The sequence below is a fragment of the Mesocricetus auratus genome, unplaced genomic scaffold (assembly GCF_017639785.1).
Source record: "Mesocricetus auratus isolate SY011 unplaced genomic scaffold, BCM_Maur_2.0 Super-Scaffold_100004, whole genome shotgun sequence".
In the NCBI taxonomy this organism is placed as follows: Eukaryota; Metazoa; Chordata; class Mammalia; order Rodentia; family Cricetidae; genus Mesocricetus; species Mesocricetus auratus.
In genome coordinates, this window is record NW_024429189.1 from 110,719,904 (window position 1) to 110,739,859 (window position 19,956).

The following is a 19,956-nucleotide window of genomic DNA, read 5'->3' on the forward strand; positions in this document are numbered from 1 at the left end:
AGGTAGCTGAGAGTTCTACATCTTGATCCATAGGAAGTATAAGACTGGGCATAGCTTGAGCATATAGGATCTCAAAGTCCACCTTCACAGTAACACACTTCCTCCAACAAGGACACACCTCCTAATAGTGCCGTCTGCTATGGGCCAAACATTGAAGCACATGAATCTATGGGGGCCATTTCCATTCATACCACCACAATCCCATATGGAATTTTCCTTCATTGTTGCAAAAGCTAGTCATTTGGGTAAGAAACTGTTCTTGCTTTGACTGCTGACAGTATACTGTACAGACTGGACAAGAGAGACACAAGAAAAAGACTTTTGAACTTTGCCAAGACAAGGCAGGACATCCTTCAAAGTTCTTGCTTCACTGAAGTCTACCAGAAATTTTAGGTCTGTAGGTCGAAGAAGCATGCTCCAATGTTGCAGAGGGACTTTGGATGACTGTGCAGAATCCAGATGTCTCTGTTGTTAGGTAATATTATATCCTTATGGGGTCTTTGATGGAGTTAAACACTAAATAGAGTTATAGTTTTCCTTAGCTATTATAGACAGTAAATTAGGTATAAAACTTTGCAACCACTAAGATAGATAATAGAGTATTTTCTCTGAATTTGATAAATATAAATGACTGAATATTGTAAATGTACTTCTTACTTAATAACTGTTTTGTTGCATATAGTTTAAATATAGTTTTACTATGTTAAAGTTGAAACCTTTCATTTTTATTTAGCCAAAAGGGGGAAATATTTTGGAATATTTGTTTAAGGTGTTTTACATTTGTTTATGCTGTGGAATGTTATTTATTTATTTATTTAGTTTTTCGAGACAGGGTTTCTCTGTGGCTTTGGAGGCTGTCCTGGAACTAGCTCTTGTAGATCAGGCAGAATATTTTTTTAATGATGCAAATATGATGGCTAGCAACCATCTGTAATGAGATCTGGTGCCGCTTCTGACCTGCAGGATACATGCCAGCAGAACACTGTATACATATTAAATAAATAAATCTTTTTTAAAAAGAGAAAGGAAAGAAAGAGGAAAGGTATGTAGAATAGAGAAAGATAAAATCCAAGAGGCTTTAATTAAGCTAAGAAAAGCTGACTAGAAACAGGACAAGCTGAGGCCAGACATTCATAATTAAGAATAACTTTCCATGTTTTTACTTGGGAGCAGTATGGCAGGCCTCCAAAAGCAAACAGTAAAAAAAGAAAATGAGTTACATTCGTGTTTCTCACAGAAACAACCCCACATCTCAATACTATTGTTCTGTATAGACTTCTATTGTTGCTGTGATGAAATATCTGACACGAAGCAACTTAGGGAAGGAAGGATGTATTCTAGCTCAGAGTTCAGAGGAATGCAGTCTATCATAGTGGGAAGGCATAAAGGCTCCTAGTTCAGAGGAACAGAGTCCAGTATTCTGGGGGAAAGGCACAGAGGCAGCATGGCTTAGTCTATGGTGTCAACCACAGAGAAACGGAAAACCAATACTCATTTGGTCAACTGCTTTTCCCACTTTATTCACTCTGGGCTCCCGTCGTGTAAGATGGTACCAACTGCTTTAGGTTGGGTCTTCATTCTTCAGTTTAAAATGTCTGGAAATGCCCTCACAGATACATCTAGAGTTGTGTTTCCTGGTTCTAACCTCCAGTTAAGTTGAGAATAAAGATTAAGCATTACAATACTTGGGAGTCTTGTAAGAAGATTTTGAGATAGATGAAAGAAATTACATTTCATGGGCTATTGGGCATTTTGTGAGTTGTGCTGGTGTCACCCAAGGAATGTATACTTTTGCCTTGACTGCATTACTATACAACTGTGTAGAGACAGAGATTAACTTTAGAAAGTTGATAGGCATACACAAAGACTGATATCCATAACAATACATATAATTCCTAAACACAGGATAAAAAGATACTGTGTGGTAGAGAATGTTTGTTTTTAAAGATTTATTATAAAATATATCCTTGCACACCAGAAGAGGGCACCAGATCTCATTACAGATGGTTGTGAGCCACCATGTGGTTGCTGGGAATTGAACTCAGGACCTCTGGAAGAGCAGCCAGTGCTCTTTTTTTTTTTTTTTTTTTTTTGGTTTTTCGAGACAGGGTTTCTCTGTGGCTTTGGAGGCTGTCCTGGAACTCGCTCTGTAGACCAGGCTGGCCTCGAACTCACAAAGATCCGCCTGCCTCTGCCTCCCGAGTGCTGGGATTAAAGGCGTGCGCCACCAACGCCCGGCTGCAGCCAGTACTCTTAACCTTTGAGCCATTTCTCCAGCCCCTGAGAATATAAGTTTTTATACATAATATTTTCTTAGAACCATTTTGAATATCCCTATTGGTTTCCTTGTTAATAGGTGAGCTAGGTAAACTATTTAGAATATTTCATTTATAGAGGGATACTCCCTTAGGTGAGAGGTGACAGCAAATCTAGTTTAGTAGTGTCTTTGACTGTCTTTGTCATTTTATAGGCCTGCCATACCAACTGGGAAGAACAGCATCTTCTTCTCTACTTCACCAAACTCTTTTACGCCTCCACGTTTCTTTTTGACCTGGGACTGAAGTGTAGAACTAAAACTGTATGTTCTTTATATGTCAGTGTGTCTTGCTAGAATGAAAAAAAAGACTTGCACCCATTGCTCTGAGAGGACAGGAGATCTTGCTTTCCTTGTGAAGTCATAATGAGTTAAATTATTATTTCTCAAATTAAAAGACCTTTATTAAAGAAACAAGTATACTCTTATATAAATCAAATATTTCTAAAATTCTCCCAAATAAGAACCTTCAATCTCTAATACTTTGAACATGCAATTTGGAAAATACCTTTCCTGCAGAAATTACTGGGCAGAAATAATACAGTTTGAAAACCTTAAAGAACAACATTACATTAAATTTGTTATGTAAAAGTTATAAAAGCCTGTTCTTTTTCTCAGTGTTAGATATAATGCACATGTACATTTTATTTTACTTGGATATGTTTCCTTAGGAAGAGATTACTTTGAGTTTCCTAAACATATTTAAGGTTATAAGTAAGCTATTGTTAACATTGACTAATGTTTAAGACAATGAAAAATATAAATTTGTTTAGAAACAAATTGTTATTCTGACAAGATTTTTATGTAAATAGTAATATTTCATAGTAACATCTATTTAAGTCTTAGTTGTTTTACTTCAAAAAGTTTGCTTATCTGGGTGTGATGACCTGTGTTTTTAATTCCAGCATACAGAAGGCATAGGAGGGCCGTGGCAAGAAGGTCTCTATGAGTTTCAAGCCAGCCAGAACTACATAGTTAGGCCCTGCTGTAAAGAACGGTTTGAATTAATAATTAATTGGGCTATTTAATGGATACCCGTTGTCTTAGCGTCAATATAAGATTTTAGAGCTTTGAAGAGTTGGTTCAGTGGTTGAGTGTATACTGTTGGAGTTCAGTTCCCAGCACCCATGTTAGGGGGTATGCAACTGACTGCAACTCTAGCTCCATGGATCCCATGTTCTCTCCTGGCCTCTGTAGGCACCGCACACTCATGTGCACACATGCATACGCGGACACACAGGTAGGCATATTTTAAAATAAATCTTTAAAAAATATTTGAGAATTTTGTTTCTCAGTTATTTATACTTCAAAGGCCGAGTCTCTGGGTAAGATGAATTTGCTATTTGTTTGTTTTGTTGTCACTTGTAAGAAAGTGTAAAGTGACTGTGACGGTCACAGAAATTCGTGTTATCCATAAAAAAACGTACTGTTAGTCTCCTAAAACGCTTGAATAGGACTGCACCCAATTACTCATTTCCTTCTCGGAGAATATCAGGAAGATGAAACAGTCCCTTCATAACGCAGCAAGTGAGAAGGGAAAGTTTTGCAATGTGGAGAGAGTAGCCACACCTGCCAAACTCAGAAAGAACTTAAACAAGTGGTCGAAGACTCTCGGCCACCTCCAAGCTCCTTCCCGCAGGCTGAGGGCCTCTTCCTGACCACTTCGGGTTCCTCTGGGGCTACACGTCACCGTTCTCGCTTCCCGGTAACTAAGGAGACCAGAGCGACTTCCCTTTGAGGCCAACAGACGTCGTGTTGTGTCAGGGCGGACGCCTGAGGAGTGCTGGATGCGTTTGGATGATGGATCCGCCGACGCTGAGGTTCTGTGCAGGAGCAGGAGAAACTTTTAGGGATGTATTCGAGAAAGTATGTACCCTAAGGAACTTTGAATTTTGAAGTTTTAAGTGTGAGAAACTACAGCCTTGCCCTATTCAAAGATGGCGGCGCAGCTTTTCTGAAGGTTTCGTTTTAGTGCGTCAGCCAGAGAAGCGCTCTTTGATTGGCTAGAATATGGCGCTGTGGAGTGACGTCGTAGATCGCTGACCAATCGACTGTGAGCTGAGGTGGACTTGGCGGTGGTAGCCGGAGCCGAGCTCTGGTGTCCGTGGGGCGCGGAAGGCTCGGTCCTAGGTGAGTGGCTCCGGGCTGGTGAGCGACCCTGCTCTGGTGAATGGGTGCTTAGTAGGAGGGCCGAAGCCAGAGACGCCGGGGCAAGGTGGGCTGCTTCTGGGAGGAGCCCTTTTCTGGTCAGGCTGAGGAATCGGGGAATTGATGATCCAGAAGCCGGCTGAAACTCACTTGTCCGCGCCATGCCTGATGGCAGAGGACCGGTTTCTGACTCCTTAGCCCTGCGAATTGGGGTGGCGGTGGTGGCGTGAACATCCGGAAGGACTGAATCCCCATGAAAAACTTGAGTTTGCTTTGTGATAAGTGAAACCAGAACCTAGATCTTCAGTAGAGGCTTAGGTCTTGTTTCTCAGTGTCTACATATGGTTACCACGTCCTGCAAAGTTGTTTCCTGGAGAGATGAGAGTGGCTCAGATATTTTATTGGATAACTTTCTAGGCCTTTTATTCGCTCGATCGCTCATATATTTACTTCTTCAGATATCTTTACTCGTTGAGAATTTGATGTGAGCAGTGGACTCATATGCCGAGGGAGGAAAAATGTACATTTTCTCAATACATAGAATTTAATAAAAGTACATAGAACTAAAGAGAATTTATTAATTCACTGAAATCCTCTGTGGGGTGTGTGTCCAGGATTAAGGAACCGTTATCTGGGGCTGGAGAGGTGATGGCTCAGTAGTTAAGAGCCCTGGCTGGTCTTCCAGAGGACCTGGGTTCAATTCCCAGCACTCACCATGGCAACTAACAACTGTCTGTAACTCCAAGATCTGACACTTTCCATTCAGACATGCAGGACATGCAGACAAAACACCAATGCACATAAAGTAAAAAGTAAATAAATTATAAAAAAGAAAGAAACTGTCATCTAGAAGATTCAGGAAAAGAGGCAATGGGAAATAGGGAGCAGATTTTAATATGTAGGTACTTGGGGGCCTGTACCTTTAAATAAAGAACTTTAAAGAGTGGTTATTGTTATTTATGGGGTTTGTTGAAGTAATTGCCTAATATGGTGATATTAGAGTGTGCATACATGTGGTTTATTTATTTGCCCCCCCAGGAAGGTACATAGTTAATGTGTTCAGCTTCCTGTATTTGCCAGAAATAACAAGTAGGTGTCTCAGAGTTTCAGTTTGGAACAGACATTAGGGATTTTTGTTCTGTGGATTCTGTATAGTAGAATAATTAATTTGCTTTTCTCTCCATGTAAAATTGCCTTAATCGAAGTTATTTGCAGTATGTTATTCCTCAAAGGAGACAGTTGTTATTAAGCACTTTTGGCACTAAAAGGCACTTTAGTATCATATATATAGTGTATGTAGTATTCTAGTACGTGTATAGTATCATAGTATATATTTAGTGTCATATATGTATATATGCATATTTGATTGGACTTCCCTATGTAACTCAGGTGGCTTTGAACTCCTTTGGTTCTTCTGCTTCAGCCTCCCAAATTTGGAGATTGCAAGAATTTGCCCCACATTCTCATCTCATAGACTGAATTTTCTTGCTTTCCTTTTTCTTTGTTTTATTTCTTTATTTGTGTGAACATGTGCATGATGTGTGTGTACACCTGTCAAGTCACCCGTGTTGGGGGCAGAAGGCAATGCTTGTGGTGGTATTGGGTCTCTCCTTACAACTTTATGAGGGATCTGAGGACCAAACTTAGGTTGTCAGACTTGGGGGGCAAGCGCTTTACCCACTGGTCCATCTTGCCAGTCCTTACTTGCTCTCCTGAAGGGCTTGTTCAGTTGAACCTCAGTAACTTATGAGTCGATGTATTTTAGATCACAAATAGGATGCATTTACTCAATAACATTGGGGTTTTCTGAGTCTGAAAGCGTAGTCTGAAGGACTGATTTACCAAGGTCTTTGAAGGATGAGCGTAAGCCTACATGGTAAGGAAGGAGAACAAGGCGAATCTTGGTACAAAAGCAAACTCCCCTTTATAGTTTTGGCATGCACATTAGAAATGCTCCAGTGCCACGGTGCTTCTCAAATCCATACAGTGAGCAAATTGTGTGTGTGTGTGTGTGTGTGTGTGTGTGTGTGTGTGTGTGTGTGCGCGTGTGCATGTGTGTGTAGGGGGAAGCAAAAGCTAAGGTCACTTGGAATGTGACATTTCATACAGTGTTTACTTTGAATGATAAAGAAAGGAAGGGAATTGGAAAAATTGCTGGCTGATGAGACAGTTTGAGACTTGTCTTTGGACATGTGGTTGAAATGGGCTTGTCTGAGGAATTTAGCTCAGTGCTTGCCTAGCACGCAAAAGGCCCTGGACTTAACCTTTAGCATCACAAACAAATAACTAACTAGTAGTAATATCCAGCTAATACACAGATAACAAATGGTCAAGCAGTTCAACCTTTAACTGCTTTGATCAATTTCTTTCCGAGTTCTACAGAGATGGTTTGAGAAAGTGGCCTGATTAGTATTTTTGTCAACCTGACATAAGCCATTGTCATTTGAGAAGGGGGAACCTCAACTGAGAAAATTCTATCAGGTAGGCCTGTGGGGCATTTTCTTGTTTGGTGATTGATGTATGAGGGTCCAGTCCACTAAAGGCAGTGCTACCCCTAGGCAGGTGATCCTGAGTTGTATAAGAAAGCAGGCTGAGCCGGGCGTTGGTGGCGCACGCCTTTAATCCCAGCACTCGGGAGGCAGAGGCAGGTGGATCACTGTGAGTTCGAGACCAGCCTGGTCTACTGAGCGAGTTCCAGGACAGCCTCCAAAGCCACAGAGAAACCCTGTCTCGAAAAACAAAAAAACAAAAAAACAAAACAAAACAAAAAGCAGGCTGAGCAAGCCTTAAGGAATGAACCAGTAAGCAATGTTTTTCCATGGCCTCTGTATTAGTTCCTGCTCTGGCTTTTTGGAAGATGATGGACTACAAGAGTTAGCTGAAATAAATCATTTCCTCCCCATGTTGCTTTTGGTCATGGTCTTGGTTTTGTTGTTGTTGTTGTTTTGTTTTTTGAGACATGGTTTCTCTGTGTAACAGTCTTGGCTGTTCTGGAACTCACTTTGTAGACCAGGCTGGCCTTGAACTCACCTGCCTCTGCCTCCCAAGTGCTGGGATTAAAGGTGTTTTCCACCACCATCTGGCTTGGCATGGTCTTTATTATAGCCGTGGAAAGCTAAAACAGGAAGGAAGGGTAATCAACTTTGGGAGTCTAAGAGAAGGTAGTTACTGTTATCCTACAATGACAGGTTTTTCCACATCAGGTGTTTGTGAAACACTTTCTCGTAAGATCATTTCTTTGTTTATTTGGAACTGAGTGTTGAATTTCTGATATGAACTACTACGCAGAATTTTGCATATAATTAAAGCTTTATTTTTAGTTTCCTTTTAGGCCATGGCAACATATCTGGAGTTCATTCAGCAGAATGAAGAACGAGATGGTGTGCGTTTCAGTTGGAATGTGTGGCCTTCTAGCCGCCTTGAAGCCACAAGAATGGTTGTTCCCTTGGCTTGTCTCCTCACTCCTTTAAAGGAACGCCCAGACCTACCTCCTGTACAGTATGAACCTGTGCTTTGCAGCAGGCCAACCTGCAAAGCTGTTCTCAATCCACTTTGGTATGCGTTCTTTAGAAAAAAACTGGTAAAAATGATGTAGTAAATTGTCTCTTTATGCAATTTTCATAAAAGTCACTTGATTTCTATAGGAGAGTTTCTAGTTTGAGATGAGAGTAAGAAGATGTTGAGATTCTTAGAGGACCAGTGCTCATGGAAACCTCTCTGGTCTGATACTTCAGATAAAATTGGAATCTTTTTTCTTTTCTTTTTTTTTTTGAAGCAGGTCTCTTTATATAGCCTGGCTGTCCCAGAACTCACTATGTAGTCCCCCTGGGTGGCTTCCACCCCACAGAGATCCTCCTGCCTCTGCCTCCCAACTGCTGGGACTAAAGGCGTGAACAAGGGGAGGAGAGACAGGGAGAGTTTGGAATTCCATCTTGTCTTTTCCACCCTTTCCTAGATTAGCAGTTTGCTTCTGACTTAATTGTAGACTTTAAAGGATAGCTTTTCCTTTTCCCTCCACTTCCTTCCCCTTCCCTTCCCTCCCCTTCCCTCTTCTCTTCTTTTTTTCTTTTCTTTTCTTTTCTTTTTGAGACAGGGTTTCTCTGTGTAGCTTTGGAGGCTAGAACTTGCTTTGTAGACCAGGGTAGCCTAGAACTCATGAGATCTGCTTACCTCTGCCTCCCAAGACCTGGGATTAAGGGTGTGCACAACTACCACCTGACCAATTGATGGCTTTTAAAGCATTAAAAAAATCCTAAAATTTCATTCTTTTTGTACATACCCTATATGATAATGATGTATGTCTGGAAGAAGTAGTAGACAGGAGAATGTGTGTGTGTGTGTGTGTGTGTGTGTGTAGATTATTTACTTTGTGTGTGTGTATGTACGAGTGCTTACACAAGTAGGCACACATCTGTGCATGCCATTTGTATGTAGGTACCTGTGGAGGGTATAAGAGGGAGTTGAATTTCTTGGGGCTGGAGTTACAGGAGATGTGGGCTACCTGGCATGGATGCTAGGAACCAAACTTTGTTCCTCTGGAAGAGCGGCAAGTGTTGTTAAACACTGAGCCATCTTTCCAGCCCTGGCAGAAATTTGACTCCCAATAGTTTTATTAAGTGAAATTTTTTAACCTAAGGTTCTGTTCTATTCGTTTATTTGGACACTATTGGAAATAATTTTTTCCATTATCTTTTGAGGTGGAGTGTCCATGTTGCATAACTTGGTCTCAAACTCTAGGGCTTGTGTGACCCTCTGGCATCAGTAGGGAGGATATAAGACTGCAGAAGTTTACCACCATGCATGGCTGAAGGAATTTTGAAGCAAGTTGAGAGTGTTAAAATATTTGCATGCAGGAGCACTTTTTCCCTTATTTTCCCTTGCTTTTCATTATCAAGCCCGTATTAGGAAAGTCTCTCCCCTGCTTGTAAAATGATAGCCACTGGCTAGTACTATCCTAAGTGCAGAAAGGGAGAAGACGCAATAGAAGCTTTATCATGGACCATTTCTAGCAGCTTTACCAACCTGGAAACATGCTTTCCATGGCCTAAGCGTGAAATGTGCCTTTATTATTGAAATTAAGAGGTTTTACATAGGGGCTGTAGATAGGTGGCTCAGTGGTTAAGCATACTTGCTACTCCTGCAGAAACATAGTCACGTTCCCAGCACCTACATGTTAGCTCAGTCTTCCATAACTCCAGTACCAGGGAATCCTTGCCCTCTTCCTGCCTCTGCGAGGCATGTGTGTGCTGCACATAATACAGGCAAACATGCATACACATATAATAAAACTAAACAGATCTTTTTAAAAACAGTTTTCATTGTTGAACAATAAAAATATTGGATATATCTTGGTGACAGGTTAAAATGAAGGCAGAAGGAAATAGCTTATAGTTTATGTGAGTGAAGAAATCTTAAAACATGATCATAGAACTGGAAAAGACAAAAAAGATTTTAATTAAGTTCAAGTATTTGAGGGAAATTTTTGGTGTACTTGATAGCCAGTTTTCCCTGCAGTGCAATTTCACGAACTATTCTGTATATGCACACTCATAGAAACACATGCCTGTTTAATTTGGTTGCTTTCTAGCTTGGAAATAAATATAATATCTGTGATATTTATTTACTTTTCTTGCAGTCAAGTTGATTATCGAGCAAAACTTTGGGCTTGCAATTTTTGTTTTCAAAGAAATCAGGTATGTAATTCAAAACAACATGTATATGTTATTTCATTTTTGTTGTACTATGGAAAAGATTACATGAACTTAAATTTCTGTCTACACTAGTGATTAGCAGTGATCTCAGGTAATGGCTTTTGTTAGGCACATTGGTGTTGGATAGTAGGGGGACATAGAATTCTCTTATCTTAAGTTTTCTATGGGAAGTGAGTATGTTACCTAAAGAAAAAAAGAAATAGATCTGCTCTTTATATGTTACTGGACCACATTCGTTCTCTAATTAGATGATGCATGTTATTGAATTTTCATTATCTTGTACCTTTAGGGTTCCAGCATTAATGTTCATCTTCTGCTTTAAAAGTGTCGTGTTGCTGGGCAGTAGTAGTGCTGCATGCTTTTAATCCCAGCACTCACAGGTGAATATCCAAGTTCGAGGCTAGCCTGGTCTACAGAGTGAGTTCCAAGACAGCCAGAGCTATAGAGAAAACCTGTCTCAAACAAACAAACAAAGTGGCAGAACCTATAATCTGCCTAGTTATTGTCTGTTCAGCTGTTTGTTCTGTTTTTTGAGATGGGGTTTCTCTGTGTAACACTCCTGGCTGTCCTGGAACTCACTTTGTAGACCAGACTGGCCTTGAACTCACTGAGATCCACCTGCTTCTGCCTTCCAAGTGCTAGGAGGCTGTTCAGCTTTTTATTAGACCACTCAGGTGCCTTAGGCAGGCAAGGTAAAGCAGCAACACATTTTTACATAATTAAACAAATGCAATATAAATAATTGCAACACATCTTTGCCTAGTTAAAGTAATCTTCTGCAAGATAAACAATTGTAACATACTTTTACATAGTTAAAAGTACTATTCCACAACAGTGTCCTTGACCCACCCCTCCAGCTCCTACAGTTCTTTTCCCCCTCTTTAGGATGTCCTGAGCTTGGCCTAATGTTTGGCTGTGGGTCTCTGCATCTGTTTTCATCAATTGCTGGATAAAGCTTCTTTAATGATGATTGGGCTAGGCACCAATCTATGTGCATAGCAGAATATCTTTAGATATTACATTGACGTTCCCCCGCCCCTCAAGTCATGTTTGGTTCTATCCTCGGTCTCTGAGTTATCCAGCCTGTGGGTCTTGGTGGTCCAGGCAGTGTCAGGGGTAGGCTTATTCTCCTGGCATGGGTTTTATTTTAGGCTAAGATCAAGTGCAGTGTCTGTTTTTATCAGTAAATCTTTTTTAAGGTTATGTGATCATAGACATGTAAGAGAATTAGAAACTTTGAGTGCTAATTGTGTTTTAGCAACATGTTTTATATTTTGTTCCTTCAGAGTTAACATGGTATTGAAACAGTTTTATAGATGCAAAATGAGTGTACCATGCATAGCTGGAACTGGAGCTCAGAAGTGGTGCACTTGCCTGTGCCTAGGCTTAGTTTCCAGTACAAAGAAAAAAGTGGAACATAAATCACTAATTAAATGTTTTGTTTTTTCTTATCAGTTCCCTCCAGCATATACAGGCATATCTGAGGTGAATCAGCCTGCTGAATTGATGCCTCAGTTTTCAACAATCGAGTACATGATCCAGGTAATTTTGTCATGTGTTTAATGAGCACCATTAACATTGAGTTTCCTTTGAAATACAGATCTCTCATCTGTCTGTGAAATTTAAAGCTGGTGTCCATGGGAGCAGGACTGTAGTATATTATAGTACATTTGTGTTACTGGCATTATTTTCAGGTCTTGACCTAGGCTTTAAAAAAAGTAGAACTGCCTAAATTTAAAGCTTGACTCCATAGCCTTCTCCATCTCACCTGAGACACTTTAGCATGAGGTGGTTAGCTTAAAAAATTTATAGTGCTTCCTCCCTTCCTGTCACTGGTCCTTGTATGCTAGGAGAGATGGGCTTGCAAAGATCATCTTGCCCTGAGTGTATATTCTGTAGTCTGTTTACTTCCCTCTGGGTCCCCCTAAACATTCTGAGACTTAGGCCCCTCACACACCATGATCTTCCTATCTTGAGCATGACTTTGGTGAAATCAAACAAATGCATTGTGGAGATGAACAGTGGTGGAGCCTAGCCTGGGATAGAAAAGTTAGACCTACCCCTTCCTGTTCACATCATTGACTTCTTTCTTCCACATCCCCCATCTCATCTGGTAGACCATCCATTGATTTACTACTTGGAACATACCTAGATTCCACCCGCCATACCTTCCCTGTCCCTAGACATCCTGGGTCGTCTACCATCTCTTGCTGGATATATTGACAGTCTTTTAGCTGTTCTCCCTCATTTACCTTTGCCTGTTTGTTCTTATTCTTTTTTTTTTCTTCACAGATTTATTTATTTATTTATTTGCATGGCAATCCTAGGTCCCCCTCTCTCCCCTCCTCCTATTTCCCCTACCTTCCTCCCACCAAATCCCCCATCCAGTCTTCAGAGAGGAAAGGCATCCCATGGGGATTCAATGAAGTCTGTCCTATCACCACGTTGAGGCAGAACCAAGACCTTACCCCATGTCTAGGCTGAATAAGTATCTCCCCATAGGAAATGGGCTACAACAAGCCAGTTCATGCACTAGGGATAGATCCTGGCCCCACAAACTGCTCAAGCCATCGACTGTCACCTGCATTCATTCAGGTTCCCCAGCTGTCACTCTGGAATCAGTGAGCTCTCACTAGTTTGGATTGGATTTTTCTGTGGGTTTTCACATTGTGTCCTTAACCCCTTTGCTCATATTATTGATCCTCCCTTTCTTTGAGTGGACTCTGGGAACTTGGCCCAGTGGTTAGTTGTGGGTTTCTGCATCTGCTTCCATCTGTTCCGTGATGACAATGTGGTAGTCCTCAGTATGATTACAGGGGAAGGCCAGTTCAGGCACCCTCTCCACTATTGCTTAGTGTTTTAACTTTGGTCATCCTTGTGTATTCCTAGGCATTTCCCTAGTGCCAAGTTTCTCGATAATCCCAGAATGGCTCCCTTTATCAAGACATTTCTTGCTTTCTCCCTCTCTGTCCTTCCCCAACTCGACTAACCCGTTCTCTCATGTTCTCCCTACTCCCTGTCCTCTTCTCTCTCTTTCCACACCCCCCCTCCACTTTTATTTTAATCCAGCAGCCTGTGTAACTCTGTAGAAACATGTATCTTGTTATTCTCTGCTCAGAAGCCTCTGCTGATGGATTAAATTGGCCCCACTTCACTCAAAGCAAAAGATAGTCTTCAAGGCTCCATGTCTCATCTCCTAGTGTTCTAAGATAGTCTTCAAGGCTCCATGTCTCATCTCCTCCTAGTGTTCTAAGATAGTCCTCAAGGCTCCATGTCTCATCTCGTCCTAGTGTCCTAAGATAGTCTTCAAGGCTCCATGTCTCATCTCGTCCTAGTGTTCTAAGATAGTCTCCAAGGCTCCATGTCTCATCTCCTCCTAGTGTCCTAAGATAGTCTTCAAGGCTCCATGTCTCATCTCCTAGTGTCCTAAGATAGTCTTCAAGGCTCCATGTCTCATCTCCTCCTAGTGTTCTAAGATAGTCTTCAAGGCTCCATGTCTCATCTCCTCCTAGTGTCCTAAGATAGTCTTCAAGGCTCCATGTCTCATCTCCTCCTAGTGTTCTAAGATAGTCTTCAAGGCTCCATGTCTCATCTCCTCCTAGTGTTCTAAGATAGTCTTCAAGGCTCCATGTCTCATCTCCTCCTAGTGTCCTTGTTCAGCCCATGGGCCTTCTTCCCTCCTCAAGTGTCACACCTGCCAGAGAGTATGATCTATCTTCCCCTCTTTCTCCCCATAGCTATGATTTGTTTATTTACATGTGTATGTGTATGGGCACATTTGTAGAGGTCAGAGAATAATTTGTGGAAGCCAGTACTTCTACCTTGTGGGTTCTGGGGATTGAATGCAGGTCATCAGGTTTGGTTTGGCCTTTATCTGCTGAGCCATCTTTTCCCTTCAAATTTTACCTTCTTACTGAAGTTGCCCCCCTTCTATTTTTATTATTATTTATTTACTTTTTGAGACAGGGTCTCACTGTGTAGCTCTAGCTGTCCTAGAACTCAGTATATAGACCAGGTTGGCCTCAAAATCAGAGATCCATCCACCTCTGCCTCCTAAGTGTTGAGATTAAAAGCATACGCCACCATTCCCGGCCCTGATCTCTGTGTAACACCTTCTTCCATCTTAGCTGTTGATGCCCCCGGTCTCCCCAACCAGGTTTGTTCCCTTTGGCTGGCAGGAAGTTTTGTTGTTTTTGTCCAGTGGTGTGTACCAGAGTCTGCAGTAATGTCTGGCACATAGTGGGTATTAAATATTTAGTACATTTTTAGTTTTATGTTTGTTTTGCTATACTCTGGACCATTTGATGAAGCGATTAGAAGCTAGTATAGATCTTTAGCTACACAGTTGTATCCCCTGGGATATTTACAGGTATAAAGACTTCTGTTTTGTATCTGATTTGCTCTGTGGTAGTTGGTTATATCTGTGTATGTACTGATCATTATGCCATTTTTCTTTGCCCAAAGCGAGGTGCTCGATCCCCTCTGATTTTCCTCTATGTGGTTGACACATGTTTGGAGGAAGATGACCTTCAAGCACTCAAAGAGTCCCTGCAAATGTCCTTGAGTCTCCTTCCTCCAGATGCTCTAGTTGGTCTTATCACCTTTGGGAGGATGGTGCAGGTTCACGAGCTAAGCTGTGAAGGAATCTCCAAGAGTTATGTGTTCCGAGGGACCAAGGATTTAACTGCAAAGCAAATACAGGTTTGTGCCTTGTAAAGAAACAGGACCAAGGGTAGATTTGTACTACTTTTAGGGTTAATGGAAATTGGATCTTTCTGGTTTTCCTTTTCAGGATATGTTGGGCCTGACCAAGTCTGCTATGCCCATGCAGCAAGCAAGGCCTGCTCAACCTCAGGAGCAGCCCTTTGTTTCTAGCAGGTGAGACACCAGGGTTACATGTTCTGTGGTGGGCATGCTTGACAGCCCAGGAGAACAAGAATAACGATGATAGGACTTATGATTCCAAAGTTCTAAGAAAAAGAATTAAAGAGTAGGCCCAGTTGATACTCGGTATCTTACAAAAACGTTTTGACACTGTTCTGTTGGTCCCCTCCTCTTTGACACATAGCTGTTGTCCTTCATCCTTAAGTAAAGCTGACAAAACAAAACCCACTTTTTTTAGGTACTTTAAATAAACCTAAGAGCAGGCACTCACTTCATTCATTTGACTGAAAGAAAGCCTGATGTGATCTGATGTGCTAGTTTCCCTCCACTCTGGTGGGAAACCAGAGTGCTTCTCTCCTCACAGCTTCTAAGGCTCAAGAGGCATGCAAACAGAAGCTTCAGATGGTGAAGACTGTCCATATAAACAGACCTTAAACAAGCTGGATCCACACTTGGTTTATTGTTAGGATTTCTTTGCTGCTTAAAATTTAATTGAAGTTTTTCCTTTGCAATTTGATTTTTTATGATACATGCAAAAATTTGTGTTATTAGATTTCATAGTATATCTAGCATTAAAATTGTTTGGAATTGCTGTTTGTGTTTATAGAGATAATTTGAAGGAAAAAGTTTGAGTTTTTACTGTTGGATAATTGTTTTGAAAAGCAGTTAACTGGGTAGCCTATGGGTGAAGGTCAAGGTTCTTTATTAAATCACAACTGATGTGCCCTTTTGAAATCATACAGATTTCTGCAGCCTGTTCATAAGATTGACATGAATCTCACAGATCTTCTTGGGGAGCTGCAGAGGGACCCATGGCCAGTTACTCAGGGGAAGAGACCTTTGCGATCCACTGGCGTTGCTTTGTCCATTGCTGTTGGCTTGTTGGAGGTAATTCTGATTTTTATAGGGACCTCTCGATTATACAAGCTGTTCTTGTTAGCTTTGTTTGAAAATTTCATGTGCCTTAAGTCAGCTTATTGTCTGTGTATCAGAAAGTGTTTTAGTCATTATTACCCACATTAAGGAGGCCCTCTTTATTTTGAAAATACCAAAAAAGTTTTAATGAAAAACTAAGGGAATGGGGGGCTGGAGAGATGGCTCAGAGGTTAAGAGCACTGACTGTTCTTCCAGAGGTCATGTGTTCAATTCCCGGCAACCACATGGTGGCTCACAACCACCTTGAATGAGATCTGGTGCCCTGTGCTGGCATGCAAACAGAAGGTTGTATACATAATAAATAAATAAATTTTTTTAAAAAAGAAAAACTAAGGGAATGGAAGCAATGGAGAATGCTTTCACTAAAGTAATAAAAGTGCAAAGCCATCTGTTGGGAGAAAGTAGTTGCTGCTTTTCTCTGCTGTCATGTGTGCTACTCTGCAGCACCACTCATGCCAAGGGCAGGTGAAGAGGCAGAGATGTAAAGAGTTCTTCTTTGGAGTATTGTATACATAAGCGGAAACCACTCTCAGTCGTGGAACTGTATGTTTCTGCCATAATCTTTACTCTGTTTTTAGGGTACTTTTCCAAATACTGGAGCCAGGATCATGCTGTTCACTGGAGGCCCTCCTACCCAAGGACCTGGCATGGTGGTTGGAGATGAATTGAAGACTCCTATTCGTTCCTGGCATGATATTGAGAAAGATAACGCACGATTCATGAAAAAGGCAACCAAGGTAGGTACCATTGGATTCCAGCTGTCATAGCAGTAACACAGCCATACCAGGAGGTGGTGGTGCGCATGGACCACCCTGGATGAAGATGGCTACTCTGCTGAAGTCAGAAGGTGCTTGTATAGTGACACACTTCCAGATCTTGGCTCCTGTTAACTTACTGTCCCCATCTATGGCTCTGGTTAGAGGAGAATGGTCCTAAAGTGTTTAAAGAGTTCTGAATCTAAAGCTGTGTTTTTTATATTATGTGGCTGCTTTATAGACAGCAAATTCCATGCTCCTTTTCTTGATCACATCCTTAAGTGTATTAAGGCATGCCTTGGGAATTATGCTTCTGTTTCCTAAAGATCGTTTTCTTTTTTTATTTACAGCATTATGAGATGCTTGCTAATCGAACTGCTGCAAATGGTCACTGCATTGATATTTATGCTTGTGCTCTTGATCAAACTGGACTTCTGGAGATGAAATGCTGCCCAAATCTTACAGGGTATGTTGACATTGGACACCTGGGAACTATGTTAAGGGAACAAGTGAATGATGGAGTCACAGGGATGAGTGAGGCTACCTTCGGAGTTTTCAGGTTGCTCAGTTTTGGGTTCATTGGCTAGAAAGGGAGTGTGGGCCCTGTGGAGGAAGAAGCAGTACCTAGCAAGATATCTCAGGATTTCACTGAGAACAAGTCTCATCAGAGAAAGCGTTTCTTCTTTGGAGTTGTTAAACTTGTCCGAAGACCAGTCATCGTGCTAGTGTGGATTACCAGACCTTCAACTGTGCACTTCCTTGTGGTAGGCAAGTAATAGCATCTGAGTGTCAGAGTGCCATGCAATTAGGAGAAACTTTGTCTAAATGACTCTGTGACTAGTGCCTATCACACACCGAGTCCTCAACTGTCCTCAACTGAAAATGTAGAAGGAATTCTCAACTTGTAATGATGCCTGGACTAAGAACCATAGGGTTTATGGAACAGATTAGGAATGTTCTTTGGCTTTCCTTAGACCCTCTGTTGATTGAAGGGGCACTGTTTCTTTGTTTAAGGTCTTAATGTGTAGCCCTGGGTGCCTCAAGCTCACAAGCCTGCTTCAGCGTCCTAAGTGCTAGAGTATAGCAGTGTGCCACCACTTGCAAAACATGATTACAGGTGCATGGGAATTGTAAATGTGGAGAGTGTGTGAAACAGTCCGTCCACACTCTTCATCTAGCATCTCCCAGGGTAGCACTTTACACAAATGTAGTACAGTGCCAACATCAAGAATGGAAATAGCACAGTGTAGTCAATGACACTGCAGACCTGTGTGGATTTCCCTGCTTGTTTTCTTTTTCTTTTCAGTATAATCAATGAGATTTTGCCATCTCTGAAGATTCGTATATAGTGATCAAAATACAGAATTGATATTTTAGAATATTTTTACATTTACTTTTTTGGTATGTGTTTTTGTGTGTGTGTATGTATGCCTGTGGATGCACACATGCCATGGCCCTTGTCTAGATGTCTGAGGGCCATCTGTGGAAGTTGATTTCTCTCCTCTGCCATATGTGTCCTGGGACTGATTGAACTGAAGTTATCAGACTTACCCGCTGAGTCACTTTCCCAGCTACCTAGAACTGTTTTAAGAATTCTTTGTTTAATGTTTTTGAGATAGTTTCTTTCCTAAGTACAAATTGAGCTCTGTGTTTTTCATTTAAGTTAATCAGTAGCACCTGTATGGGCATGTTTTTCTTTGTGTGTATGTGTTTATTGTTTGTGAGTCCTGAGGGAACAACCAAATGTCTTCCAATCCTCTTAAATGTGTGCTTTTCCTCTTTCTCACCTAGAGGCCACATGGTGATGGGAGATTCTTTCAACACTTCTCTTTTCAAGCAGACATTCCAAAGAATTTTTAGTAAAGACTTCAATGGAGATTTCAGAATGGCCTTTGGTGCTACATTGGAAGTAAAGGTACAGTAGGCTTTTAGAAAAGTTTTATTTTAACTTATCTCATATAATTAACTTATGAAATTTTTTATATATACATAATAAACATTTACTTATTTATTATTTATTTGTATCCTCAGCTGGCCTGGAACTTGCCATACAAACCAGGCTGGCCTTGAACTACAAAGATTCACTTGTTTCTTCCTTCTGTGTGCTCCATTATACCTACCCATATTATAGACTTCTGAAACTTTACTAGGTTAGTGTTACTACAGGTTCACTTTAGATCCTGGCAGGCTCAGCTCATAGATATAAACTCTAACGGCCACTTAAAAGGATCCAACCAGATGGCTATTACAAAGATGCCTACTCTAGTCCTTTGCTTCTCAAGGGTGACCTCTGTATTTATCAAAGTTCTAAACATAAAGTTCCTGGTCCCTTCAGACCCTGCCTGCTCTGCTCTGCTCTATCCCACTTTAGGATAAGTAGAGTTAGAGGGACTTGGGTGGGTGTTGGTTGCTCCTGGGTTTGGGGACAGGAAGTTACACATGGTCAGTATCACACCTCATTGGTGTGAGTCACTGCATTGCACATTGTAGTCAGACTTTTCCTTGTGCTACCAGCTCACAAATAGTGGCATGGGGCCTTATTATTAATTATGAAAGCTTGACCTTAGCTTAGGCTTTTTCTCAACTAGCTCTTGTAACTTAAATTAACCAGTATCTTTTAATCTATATTCTGCCACATGTCTCTGTTACCTCTCCTCTGTACTTCTTTAGTGTCTTGCTGACGTCTCCACCTCTCTTCTTCCCAGAATCCTCTCTCTCTCTCCCGGAAGTCCCACCTATTTTCTCCTGCTTAGCTATTGGCCGTTTAGCTCTTTATTAAACTTATCACAGTGGCACATCTTCACACAGTATAAACAAATATTCAGTAACAGCACAGAGTAGGGTTTATATTTAAGAAGAACCCAGGTCTTCTAAGAGCATCATGAGTTTAAAGTTTGTATTTCTTTGTAGGAAATCACAGTCCTAGACAACTGACTCTTAAGTCATTGAGAAACCATTGAAAGAGGCCATTAGAAACTGTGGTTAGAGAATTAGAGAAAAGCATTAGATTATCTAGGATAACCTTTAACCAGCTTTTTAAAAAAATGTTTGAGGTGTTTGTTTGGTTAGCAGAGTTGGAGGCTATAACAAAAGAAAGGAGTAGGGAGATGGCTCATTGGGCAAAGTGCCTGTTGTTTAAGTGTTTCTTGGGCTAGTACCCCCAGCATCCATGTAAAAGCATATGTATGCTTGACTTGGGAGACAGAGG

General features: G+C 41.2%; 1 protein-coding gene across 1 annotated transcript in view; it reads left to right on the plus strand.

Moving 5' to 3' along the window:
- The first annotated feature begins 4,074 nt into the window (after positions 1-4,074).
- The window catches only part of Sec23b (SEC23 homolog B, COPII coat complex component), a 38,735-nt gene continuing 22,853 nt past the window's right edge, over positions 4,075-19,956 (plus strand). Inside the window, exons 1-10 of the mRNA XM_040746427.1 lie at positions 4,075-4,444; positions 7,783-8,017; positions 10,098-10,155; positions 11,629-11,715; positions 14,638-14,874; positions 14,966-15,051; positions 15,801-15,945; positions 16,572-16,730; positions 17,099-17,214; positions 18,540-18,663. Of these exons, the coding sequence (XP_040602361.1) occupies positions 7,797-8,017; positions 10,098-10,155; positions 11,629-11,715; positions 14,638-14,874; positions 14,966-15,051; positions 15,801-15,945; positions 16,572-16,730; positions 17,099-17,214; positions 18,540-18,663 (1,233 nt within the window). The 5' untranslated portion in view covers positions 4,075-4,444; positions 7,783-7,796. The remainder of the gene's footprint in view (positions 4,445-7,782; positions 8,018-10,097; positions 10,156-11,628; positions 11,716-14,637; positions 14,875-14,965; positions 15,052-15,800; positions 15,946-16,571; positions 16,731-17,098; positions 17,215-18,539; positions 18,664-19,956) is intronic.